A 13,121-nucleotide genomic window follows, 5' to 3' on the forward strand; every position below is an offset into this window, starting at 1 on the left:
GTACAACCTAGAATCATAAAATGCTAGTTCTGAAAGTGATTGTAGCAGCATATTGTAATTACTTTACATATGAGGAAACTGAATGTATGGAATTATTTTTGCTATAAATATTTATTCATGTGGACAATAATTAATACCACCACTACTAATAGCATTTAGGTTCCGTGCAGCATGTTTTACCATGGAACTTTAAAACACACCGGTGGGCTGGGTGCAGTGGCTCAGGCCTATAATCCCAGCACTTTGGGATGCCAAGGCGGGTGGATCACCTGAGGTCAGGAGTTTGAGACCAGCCTGGCCAACATGGCGAAACCCTGTCTCTACTAAAATTACAAAACAAAATTAGCTGCCCATGGTGGTATGCACCTGTAGTCCCAGCTACTCAGGAGGCTGAGGCAGGAGAATTGCTTTGGAGATGGAGGCTGTAGTCAGCCGAGATCGTGCCACTGCACTCCAGCCTGGGCAGCAGAGTGAGCCTCCATCTCAAAAATAATTTAATAAATAAAATAAAACAAACACACCAGTGCCTAGAAATCTTAATTATTGATAAAATGAAAAAAATCTTAATGATAGAGGTTCCTGACAGTAAAATAGCTTGTAAAATGTGTTGAAAACTATGAATTAGCTGATATTGGTGCCACTGCAAATTATGTAAGTAAATTTCTCATTTTGGTGACTAGCTGAGTATATCAAAGAGGAAAAAATTCAATAGGAGATAGATCCATTGAGGCTATTTAGTACAGGAGGCTAGTTATGGGATGTTAGAAGAATTGAAAAGAGGAGCCGAACCGGGAACGAAGACACAAGGCAAATGGCAGTGAGAATAGCCTTTATTAGGACTCATGGGCGAGGTTCCTCCGTCCAAAGGTGCGGGCCGAGGAAGTCGCGCTGAGGGAGGAGGGTAGGGGCTTTTTTATAGCCCAAGAGATAGGGAAGCTGGTTGTACAAACAGAGCCTGGGGGGTCTTGAAACTACTAGGGCAGGAGTCCAGTAAGGGTCATGAGGAAGGGGTCTTTGGAAACTGTCAACCGAAACTGCTGTTTATGAACTTGTGGAATGCAGGTGAGCTGCAGGTCATGGGGGAGTGTGGTTGTCCAGCCGGAACCTCTGATGTATGCAAGTCTGCGGGTGTGTTCAAAGAGGAAGGGAAGTCTCGAATAAAGGGCCTGCTACGCCGGGTAACGCCGCCATGTTGGGTCTAGATTCCTGCCTAGCAATTAACAATCCATAAATGATCCCTAGGGCTAGAGGGGCAGTGGGAGAAGATGGTGTTATTAGCATCAGGGAGCTCAGGCTATAAAACAGAGGTGGAACTTGGGAGAAGTGGCCACCTGAGAGATCTGTTGATGGGCATGCTGGGAGGGTCACATGGCAGAACTAGAACTCTGGAGAAGGGAATCCCTCCAGGAGAGTTGGAGCCTCTGTGAGGACTGCCTGTCTGAGCTGGAGCCACAGGATTGGGTTGGCCTAGAGAGAGTGCTTCTCAGTAGGAAATGGAAGCTCAAGGAATTATTAGCTATTGCCAGACACTGATTGAGAAAAAGAGATGGGAAGAAATACTTAACTCTCTCCTCTCTTTCAGCCCACTAATATTTATATTTGTATTTTTATTTCTTGTTCCTTTGTGTATGATGTGAGGTAGAATACTGATTTTATTTTTCTCTATATAGTGAGTATAGTGAGAAATATTCCCAGCCTCATTGGCTAAATTATCCATCATTTCTTCAATAATTTATAACGCCACATCACCATGGTTCATGTACTCATATCTTTGAGTCTGTTCTGTTCTCTGTATTCATTTCCACTGACTTTCACTATTTTAATGACTGCATCTTTAAGTGTTGTATATCTTGGTATCTAACAGGGACAGTCTGCTATCCATTGCCCCTGTTCTTTCCAACTATCCTTAGTTATTTGTGGATCTTTATCCTTCAAAATTAATTATGGAGTCATTTTTACAAGTATATTAGTCAAAATTCTCCAAAGAAACAGAACAAAAGAGTGTGTGTGAGTGAGGGAGAGAGATTGAGATTTATTTTAATCTCATGTGAATTGTGAATTGGAGGCTGGCAAGTCCCAATTTGCACCAATTTGCAGGGTAGGCTGACAGGCTAGAGACCCAGGGAGCAGTTGATGTTGAAGCCCAAGTCCAAAGGCACGCTGATGGTCAAATTCCTCCTTGTTCTGGGAAGGTTCTTCTTTTTTCTTTTTAGAGTCTTCAGCAGATTGGATGAGGCCCACTCATGTTTGCTTTACTCAAAGTCTACTGACTTCAGTGTTCATCTCATTAAAAAAAATACTTTCATAGAAGCATCTAGAGTGTTTGACCAAATATCTGGTTACTGTGGCTTAGAAAGTTGACAGGAAATTAACATGACAACAAGATTCCTCAAAATAGTATTTCTCTTATTTTAATTTGAATTACATTGAATTGGTATGTTAATTTTGGAAAATTAACATTATTGAAGTATTGAATTATTCTGTCCATGAATATAACATGCCTCTCCATTTATTTCTTTCCTTACATCCTTCAATAAAATTTTAAAATTTTCTGCATAAAAGTCTGCATGTATTGTTTTTGTTGATATTGTAAATGGCATTTTATATTATATTGTATTTTTGTTTATTTAATGCTACAGTAGTAGAATACTATTGATTTTTTAAGATGACAGTATATCAGCCAGTCTTTCTTAGGAGTTTTAACACTTGGCCTGTGAATTTTCTTGGAATTTTTATGTATGGGATGATATCAGTAGAAATATTAGTAAGTTTACATTTTTTCGTTTATTTTTTTTTTCTAATTTTATTTCTTTGTCTCATTGTGTTGGTCAGTACTTCCAGTATTATGCTGAAAACTTTTGTTGCTAATGGATAACTTTTTTCTTGAAAGGAATGCTTCTAATTTTTTTTTATTGTGAATAATATTTTCTTCTAGATATCTTGGTAGGTGATCTTTATCAGTGACAAAAGCTATTTTCTACTCCTAGTTTTCTGTGAAATTCATTTTTATCATAAAAGGCATTGAACATCATTTTTTTTTTTTTTTTGCTTAATCTTTTGAGATGATAAAATGGTTTTTCTCGTTTAAACCATTAATATACTGAAATTACAATGATGTATTTTCTGATGTTGAGTAATTCTTAATTTCTTGATTCTTAAAAATAAACCATAATAACTTTAACTTCTATGAAAGAGACCACTGGTGGCAATTAGATTTTTTAAAATGATTTTTGCATTTATGATTATGAATATAATTTAGGCTAAAATTTTTTGTTTTCTTCTACTGCTTTTGTCTAGTTTTGTTACCTTAAAAGCTATAGCATCATATTTTCTAAAGCAACTTGTACTAAATAGACACCGTCTTTCCTTAACATTTGAATAACATCTAGCCTTTTTGACATTTTTGGGGAAGGGGTAGGGAGGAAGATAAAATGAGGAAGATTTTTTGATAACTCTTTCAATTTTTAAAATAGCCCTAATCTATTTAATTTCTGTATTTATTATACCAAATTTTGCAAGTTATATTTTTCCCAGAAATTTCTTTCTTATCTAGGTTTTTCGATTTATTGTTTTCATAAAATTCTTGCATGATTTTCAAAACTCTATTATCTCTTTAGCTATCTCCTTATTTTATTTATTTAATTTTATTTTTTAGATACAGGGTCTTGCTCTATTGCCAGGATGGAGTACAGTGGCATGATCATAGCTCACTGCGGCCTTGAACTCCTGGGCTCAGAAGATCCTCCTCCCTAAGCCTCCCAAGTAGCTGGGACTACAGGCATGCACCACCATCCTCAGCTGATTTTTAAATTTTTTGTAGAGATGGAGTCTGACTATGTTGCCCTGGCTGGTCTTGAACTTCTGGCCTCATGCAGTCCTCCCACCTTGGTCTCCCAAAGTGCTGGGATACAGGTGTGAGCCACTGCACCTGGCCCTTTCTTATTTTTAATAAAGAAAATAATTTTGGCCAGGCACAGTGGCTCACGCCTGTAATCCCAGCACTTTGGGAGGCCAAGGCAGGAGGATCATGAGGTCAGAAGATTGAGACCATCCTGGCCAACATGGTGAAACCCCATCTTACTACAATACAAAAAATTAGCCAGGCATGGTGGCATGCGCCTGTAGTCCCAGCTACTCAGGAGGCTGAGTCAGGGGGAATTGCTTGAACTCGGGAGGTGGAGGCTGCAGTAAGCTAAGATTGCGCTGCTGCACTCCAGCCTGGCAACAGAGTGAGATTGTCAAAAAAAAAAAAAAAAAAAAAAAAAGAGAGAGAGAGAAAATAGTTTTATGTTTTCTATTCTTTTTTGTTTAGTCTTACAGAGGTTTGTTTACCTTGTTAGTCTTTAAAACACAAGCAGACTTTAGGGTTGTTGATGATCTCTTGTGTTGGATTTCCATGTCACAGATTTTTTTCCTTTGGGTCCTTTGTTCCAGGAATGAGGCTGGGGCTGATAGTGGTGGTGAGGAAGGAAAGGAGAGTAAGATTTGCTCTTGCTTCACCCTTCCTCCAACCCATGATTTCCTGTTATTTCCATCTGACAGCAAGTAGAATAAGGACTTGAGCAGTAAGGAGGAGGATATGCTTTGAGAGGGGTTGAGGGGTCCAGGGAAGAGTATAGTGTGAAAAGATGGACAATCTCAAGACATAGTTGCAGTGCAAAGGAGAGCTATGGTCTTGGGGCAATAAATGGCAGTGGATGCATTAGGTCAGGGACTGTCTTATTTCCTCTCAAGTCACAGGCTACCAGAAAGGCAATATCTGAAGTTCTCACAAGACTAACACGTGCTAGGTTAAATAGAGAGTGGTTGTCACTAATAAATCAAAGTATTACTAATAGTAAATGATTCATTCTGGAAAGCCTTGGGGCTTTCTATTAGGGCTCTTAGGGCCTCTGCCTTATAAGATGCTAAGCCTAGACCAATCCGAGACATGAAAAATATGTATTTCTAACAAGTTGTAAAAAATTAGTTATACTCTAGTTTGTTCCCAAAATAATTTAATGTGACTGTGCTAACAATAATGGAAATGTCTCTACCCTGAAAAGCTAATTACAGTAGTTCCTCCTGTGTCTGTGCAATCATCTTGGATTGATTGTGAAATGCCAGTAGGGGTGGCATTGACAGTTATTAACTCTACTTCTTTGTAATATTTGCTGTTGTTTTGTTTTTGAGGGTGAGAAGATGGCTTAAAAGTGGTCTAGACTACTGTGTATGACTTCCAATACCAAGAGGTTGGAAGGTATTCAAGCAATTTTCAGTCCGGTTAAACTCAGAGGAATACCTTCTTATCAGGCAGGTTTTACATTTTATCTGTCGTTAGGCCTACTCAAGACTACAAAATAAAAAGAGTAAACTTACATCAGGTTATAAGGCAAAAAGAATTTTAGTAACTTCTCACAGCATTCTCCTCTGCTTTCTTGCTCACCAGTCAGTTGGCGGGAGAAGTGTAATAGACTAGGAAGGGGCATGTGGGAACTTTTTGGGTGTTATACATTTTTTCCAAAACTTGGTCTCGATGGAGGTTCACATGTGTGTATAAAATATTTATTAAGCTGTATAATAAAATTTGTGTGCTCTATGTATATTATACAACAAAAATGTGTGATTTTTCTTTTATTTCCTAAAAGGATAAATAATACTAAATACATTTTTTTTTTTTTTTTACTAAGTCAGAAGAGGTTATATAAATGTGTTGCTCCTTAACAAGACTTTTAATATCATCTTGAAACTCCATTCTGTGGCTACCATGATGAGCTGAGTTCTTACTGTCTTTCATTTTGATCCTCAAAGCTGCTTTGCTTTCCGGAATATTTTAAATTAAGTAATTGATGTTATTTTGCATTTTGTAGATCTTATACAGGTTAGAAATAGCTTGAGGAAGTTCAGATAAAAAGCAAACACCTATCTAAACATGAAAAGTCATCAACAATGTGCTGCATATTTAAGTATTAGGTAAATACAATTTAGAGGTTAATAAACTACCTGCTTTATCTCCTTCATATTGGCTGTTTAATGAGAATAGATAACACGAAGAAAAACCTTTGTATTAAACTAACATGCTTAAATTTAGATTTGAAACATGTAAGAGCAAAGAGTTGGTAGTTAATAGGGATTTATGGTAAAGCTCGTCATAATTGTGAATATTCAGTTTATTTGTATTAATAGTTTATCCAGGTTTCCTACTATGGTAGTGGTTAATTTTACCAATTTTGCTATGTTTATTACAGACTCCTTGGTTATGTACAATGGACTTGGGATTTCCAGCTTTCTTTTTCTTTTTTATTTTTGAGATGGAGTCTCGCTCTATTGCCCATGCTGGAGTGCAGTGGCATGACCTCGGCTCACTGCAACCTCCGCCTCCCGGGTTCAACGGATTCTCCAGCCTCAGCCTCCTAAGTGGCTGGGACTACAGGCACCCGCCACCATGCCCAGCTTTTTTTTTGTTTTTTGTATTTTTAGCAGAGACGGGGTCTCGCCATGTTGGCCAGGCTGCTCTCGAACTCCTGACCTCAGGTGATCCACCTGCCTCGGCCTCCCAAAGTGCTGGGATTACAGGTATGAGCCACCACGCCTGGCCTCCAGCTTTCTTAAATGATGAGAACTAACTCCTTGCTTCCCTTTGACTCTTGTTTTTATAGGCAGCCCTGCAAGTTGGGGGCCATGGAGAGAGGCTACACCAGTGTCGAGAAGTCATGCTTCTAACTTACAAATCCATCCCCATGCAAGTGGATGGGGAGCCCTGTAGGTTGGCCCCAGCTATGATTCGGATCTCCCTGAGGAATCAGGCCAACATGGTACAGAAGAGCAAGAGGAGAACATCCATGCCTTTACTTAATGAGTGAGTCTGCTCATGGCCTACCTTGCTTAACACGAAGACCTTGGAGAGGAGAGTGCAGAGCATGTGCATGGTCTGGGAACCTCACTGTGTTGGGAAGAGGAAAAAAGTCCGGGAGACTCAGCAGTTCCTTGGTTTCTCTCATGGGAACATATAGAGTTTTTTCCCCTTGTTTATTGTACAGTTCCATACCCTTCTTTTAGTAGTTATTACTGTACATGAGATAGATGATTCTTCTTCACTGACCACTTGAGAATATATTTACTGGGACTCTCAGAAAATCATTGAGAGGGATTCTAGGGTGGTAAACTGTGTTCAGGTAAATGTGTTTTTGTTTGTTTTGTTTCAGGGAAGCACATAGTTAGCCTGCTCTTTACTTAGGTCGCTTGGAGAGTGTTGGTTTCTCCAGTCGCGCCTGGTTGGCAGAGCTGGTCAGTAGCTGGCCTCTATCCACATTGCATCTCTTTCTGCCTGCCAGCGAATTGTTCCCTTCCTGATGTTCCTATTTTGGGGTCCTGTATACTCTGGTGCTTCAACTCAGCATTGGCTTTCTGGGCAGCATCCTATTGTCCAGACATAGCCTGACCCACTCTTTCTACCCTTAAACACGTGGTATCCCTCCTGGAGTTTTCCTTTCTTAGGCATTTTAATAAACTGACTTGAGGTAAGGTAATAATGACTAGATATTTAGAATGCATATTCATTATATAGTGTCTCTCACTCCAACTAGTGATTAAGTGTCTGTGGGGTTGAAGAAGGGGATGGATAATGAACGGAAGTTTTGGCATCTTTTGAATATTTCCTATATATCATGCTGTATGCCTAAGGCCATTTCAGGGCTTAGCCTTGTGTCATTCTCTGTCACAGTGAGGGACTCTCAAAAGTGCTTCTCCCGTTTGTGGCCTGTCATGCATGGTTATCTATTTGCACTGAGTGGCTGGCTTCCTTGTGGTGCCTGTAAAGCAAGGGCATGCTTTGCCATGCATTTATGCAGAAGTCCCTAGAATAGCTAGCAACACAGGTGCCCTCACTCACTACCAACACTTACTGTTCTCTCTCTGTGGTGGCACATGTTGATGAACAGGATTAGATAGTGCTCTCAGAGTATTCCAGCTTTTGGCATCTGGGTCTCAGTTTGAAGCTGGGATAAAAAATCCACTCTGTCCTCTCCTTCCTTCTCTCCCAGAATCCAGACTTCCCCCAGAATTTTTCCTAGATTATTTTCCAGAGGTGTTTTTTAGTTACATGTCTTTCTTTGTTTACATTTTGCATTTAGTGAAACTCCTGACTCATTCCTCATGCTGCCTGCCCTCCCTGCCTTTACCTTCTGTTAAGTTAAATACACAATTGCTGAGGTTATATTTTACAAAACATGGAATGTCAGTAGTTGTATATGGTTCATCAAATTTATCCTAGAAATGTTAGAGTTAAATGGACCATGGATTTTCCAGAAATCTATGAAATACTAAGTGAAAAAAATCTCTGAAACTGCACTATAGTCTATGTTGTTAGGTCACTTTTAGATAGTTTGTTAAGAAGATATGCAGAAGCTAAAAGTTTTTACTATGTATAGGCAGAGAGCTCACAGTCTTAGGCCTGCTTCTTCTGTATTTAATAACCTTATCAGACATGAAATGGTTTTCAGCTGGTTTAGTTTTAAACAGCTTTTTACCTTTGTGTTAAGAATTCGTATTTGCTCAGCAACCATATTAAGAATTCATTTGGCTTTCTGCACCTATAGAAGCACATAAAAGGAATTGTTTTCTTTTTGTACTCATGGCACATGTGATATATGATGGCATTTCTTGTAGCACTTAGCTATGCAAGTGTTCAAGAAGCAGCCTCAACTTAAAAATACTGTTACTGGCTGGGTACGGTGGCTCACACCTGTAATCCCAGCACTTTGGGAGTTCAGGTGGCCAGATCACTTGAGACCAGGAGTTCAAGACCAGCCTGGTCAACGTGGCAAAACCCCTTCTCTGCTATAAATACAAAAATTAAACAGGTGTGGTGGCACATTCCCATAATCCCAGCTACTCAGGAGGCGGAGACACCAGAATCTGTAGGACCACAAGGCAGAGGGTACATGGAGCTGAGATTGCACCACTGCACTCTAGTCTGGGCAACTGAGCGAGACTCTTGTCTGGAAAAACAAAACAAAACAAAAACCCCAAACAACAACAACAACAACAACAAACCCCAAAACTGTTATTTACTTTCTACTACAGGCAGTGGTGCCTGCATCCGGGCCACCCCATGCCGTCTGAAAGACTTACGAGAAATGGGAATAATAGTATAATTTTCATTTTATTAATGAATATTTGTAAGACTTAAAAATAACAAAAATCTTTATTACCACTTGTGAAAAATTATTCAACACTTTATTTGCAGAAAATCAATACAGATAGCACATTTTCAAAAGAAAGCAAAAAAACCTAGTCACCATGTAATATTTGCTTACTAAACCTTAATTTCTCTCATTCTAATCTTATTTACCTTCTATGATTAAATATTTCTTTTGATTTTACCAGAAAACCTTGTTTTGAAATCTAAGGTCTTCCACTGGATTTCCAAGTTCAAGGTCAGCCTTTCCTTTAAGACTTTTCTAGAAGTTTTCTTTCACCTTCTGAGTCCTTCAAGCCTTTCTCTGCTTTGGCCATCAATTGTGTGAAGTGCACCATTTCAAACAATGAAGAAAGAGAAATTTGAAAGACATTTTCTTTATTTCCTGCCTTCCTTTCTTTGCCTGTCTTCTTTTTTCTTTACTCAAGGAGAACTAGTCGAAAATATCTTTGGAATTTTTAGCTTAAAAACCTCTCTCTCTCTGTGTGTGTGTATGTGTATGTTTGTGTGTGTGTGTGTATATGTTTGCATGTGTGTACATGTGTGTTTGCGTGTGTATGTGTGTGTTTGCATGTATGTGTGTGTGTGTGCGTGTGTGTGTGTGTTTGCGCGCGCGTGTGTGTGTTTGCATGTGTGTATGTGTGTGTGTTCCCAATAAGAAGAAGGTGGCTGTTTAATTCATCTTTAAAAATTAGGCTCCTTTCACACAGCATGTTAATTGGATATTCGAGACGTAAATGCTACGGCTCCCTTAACAGCAATTCCCTTTCCACTTAGATGCCAGTTCACCTTGTGGTTCTGCCCTTTCTCTGGGAGACTATCTCTGGTCTGTGTCTTCAGCCCAGAATTTTCTTCTAAAAATTGAAGACTCATACCCAAATATCTTAATTGACATTTTTACCTTAATGTCTCATAGTAACTTCAAACTACATGCTAGAAACTGGACTCATTAACTTTATTTCCTAGGCTTTTCTTCCCCACCATTCAGTGAGCCTATTCCATTCACAGTTGTACACAGGAAACTACCATCCACTCATTTGTCCTGTTCCTGGTCTCTGAGGTTCTCTCAGTCACTTCTACTTCTATACACCTGTGTTAGTCCATTTTTGCATTGCTGTAAAGAAATACCCAAGACTGGATAATTTATTTATTTATATTTATTTGTTTGTTTATTGAGACAGAGTCTCACTCTCTTGCCCAGGCTGGAGTGCCATGGTGCCCTCTCGACTCACTGCAACCTCCGCCTCCCGGGTTCAAGTGATTCTCCTGCCTCAGCTTCACGAGGAGCTGTGACTACAGATGTGCGCCACCATGCCTGGATGTATTTTTGATAGAGATAGGGTTTCTCCACGTTGCTCAGGCTGGTCTTGAAGTCCTGGGATCAAGTGATCTGCCCGCCTCAGCCTCCCAAAGTGCTGGGATTACAGGCGTGAGTCACCGTGCCCAGCCAAGGCTGGGTAATTTGTAAAGAAAAGAGTTTTATTTGGCTCACAGTTCTGTAGACTGTACAAGTGTGGGACCAGCATCTGCCTGGCTTCTGGTGAGGCTTCAGGAAGTTTACAGTCAGGGCAAAAGGTGAATGGGGAGCTGGCATATCACATGGTGAGAGAGAGAGCAAGAGAGGGGAGAGGCACCATACTCATTTAAACAACTGATTGTCACATGAACTCAGAGTGAGAACTCACTCACTACCCCAAGGAGGGCACCACGTTATGAGAGATCTGCCCCCATGACCCAAACACCTCTGACCAGGCCCCACATACAACATCGGGGATTCTGTTTCAACATGAGATTTGGATGGGATACGTGTCCAAACCATATCAACATCCATCAGGGTAGCTACCACATTCTTTGAACTCTATCTTCTATTTATTTCCCAAGTCTTTCACTCTCATCCCCTCTATCCTCTCTACTGCTAAGGCAGCCAGAGTTCAAAGGTCATGTGAGCTACCTCTCAGCAGCATTACTACAATATGCTTCTGACTATTTTCTTGTTCCCACCCTTGCTGCCTTCACATAATCTGTCTCTTCTGATATACCAGTTAGATTGATCTAAGAATCCCAAGCCTGTGTTCCTTAGCTTTGCAGAACTTTTCGATCACTCGCTTCTTCATTCTCTTTGCTCTTTGTTCCAGGGAAGATTGCTGTTCCTGAAACAGTATCCTGTCTCCTACATCATCCTGGTTTTGCTCTCAGGTCCTCTTCTTGCAGTGCCCTCTGCACCTCTTTATCTTCTGCTAACTCCTCGCTCACAGCTTAGGACCCCATTGAATTACTACTTTTCCTGATAAGCCTTTTCTGTCTACTTCTAGCTGTTAGATGTACCTTTACGTGCTTCAGTGGTGCTCTTGGTTATTTCCATGACACTACTTATTAAAAATAGTGTAATCATGGATTTACTCCTCCCTTCTCTGCTCTGTGGGGAGGCCCTAGGCTTTCCTCTTAGGATCCCCAGTGTCGGTCATAGGTCCTGAGATACAATTACCTCTTGCATCAGTGACTCACACATGAATCTATTCCATGAGGCTGTCTCTGCTGTGTTTCTCAGAAATTGCTTTCTAAGATAACGTAAGTCTAAAATTTTGTGAATATAAAACTAGTATCACAAAACAAATGTGTTTTGATCACATTGTCTTATAAGTGAAAGATACATATTTAATGATTTCAAGCTATGGCCCACATGGATAGAAGGGATTTCCATGAGAAATAGTTAACTAATAGGGCTTCATGATGCCACTACATCTTCATTTATGTGAAAGGAAAAATTAATGTTTCCTAAAAAATATTTCTTGGCTTATAACCCCATTTGCCATTACTATACACAAACTAAAAAGCTAGGTCCCACTGTGTCCAGAAGCTCCTCATTTATATGGGAGCATATGTCATTTTATCATAGCATAGGAATCTACACAGACTATGAACTCCAGTAAATACCTTCCCCCCACAAAAAGGAATAAGCAGATGTATCTAGGTTCATATTTGTATGCTAGTAACATGATAAGCTGGATTATGTTCTTTATTTGAAAGGTGCCGTTGAAGGAGAATAGAAACAAAATTACCCAGGTATTTCAGGAGATCTTCAATGAACTATTAATACATAGATAATATTATCCTTAGTTCACTAGTAATTAAGGCTTCATTGTTAAAGATGATCATTTTAACCAATGGCCAGATTTCTAGTCAGCAAACTTTGAATTGAGCAATCGAATTCCATCATCCTAGGCTGCTGAGACGTATTATATTGGTTGGAAATGATAGTGCTTGGAGGATAACACAGAGAGAGGCTTGGACTGGAGTTAACTCATGGGTGACTTTGTATGAAAAGTTATGTATCCTGCAGAACAGAGAGATCCAGGGAACTAGGTCTAATGTAGTTCCAATGAAACTCTTTAAATAAGAGAGTGGAGAGAATAATTATGTAAAGTCAACAAAACATTTTGGGTTTAGTTTCTTAAATTCTACATTTTATCTTTTCTAGCAGCTGCTGTAGACTCCATTATAAAAGAAAGGAGAAAAGGGAGAAATCTGTGGTTTGATTTTTCTACCCAGAATGTGGGTAGAATGACAGCAATACAGTGATAAAGTGAGACTTTCTTGGTATTACCTTTGGAGTTTTTTAAAAGCCTTTATTGTTTACCTGAAGGAAGTTGAAGTTTTGGTTGAGACGCTTTTTAAGATGATTGTCTTTTGATGAGTGTTCCTATAAAGCCTGGGGAAACCTGATGGCTGTGTGATGAAAGGGTTAAATTGACTTTGAATCTTTTCAAAGATGAGTTTACCATGCCAGCCTACCACTCAATATGTAAGTGCGTGCCTTCTCTCCTTGGGTGTCCTGATGGGCCTGAGCAAGGGAGGCCATGGTCATCCCCCCGCACCCCCCGACCTGCTGTCCTGCATCGACCCCAGCCTGGCCCCACTCCAGTCTGTGACTTGCCTAGAACCA

General features: G+C 39.8%; 1 protein-coding gene across 3 annotated transcripts in view; it reads left to right on the forward strand.

Moving 5' to 3' along the window:
• Window positions 1-13,121, forward strand: part of DGKI (diacylglycerol kinase iota) — a 467,119-nt gene that overhangs the window by 294,251 nt on the left and 159,747 nt on the right. For all 3 annotated transcript variants that reach the window (XM_030932674.1, XM_030932675.1, XM_030932676.1), the window contains exon 20: window positions 6,639-6,838. In XM_030932674.1, the coding sequence (XP_030788534.1) occupies window positions 6,639-6,838 (200 nt within the window). The remainder of the gene's footprint in view (window positions 1-6,638; window positions 6,839-13,121) is intronic.

Source organism: Rhinopithecus roxellana, chromosome 6 (assembly GCF_007565055.1).
Source record: "Rhinopithecus roxellana isolate Shanxi Qingling chromosome 6, ASM756505v1, whole genome shotgun sequence".
NCBI classification, from domain to species: Eukaryota; Metazoa; Chordata; class Mammalia; order Primates; family Cercopithecidae; genus Rhinopithecus; species Rhinopithecus roxellana.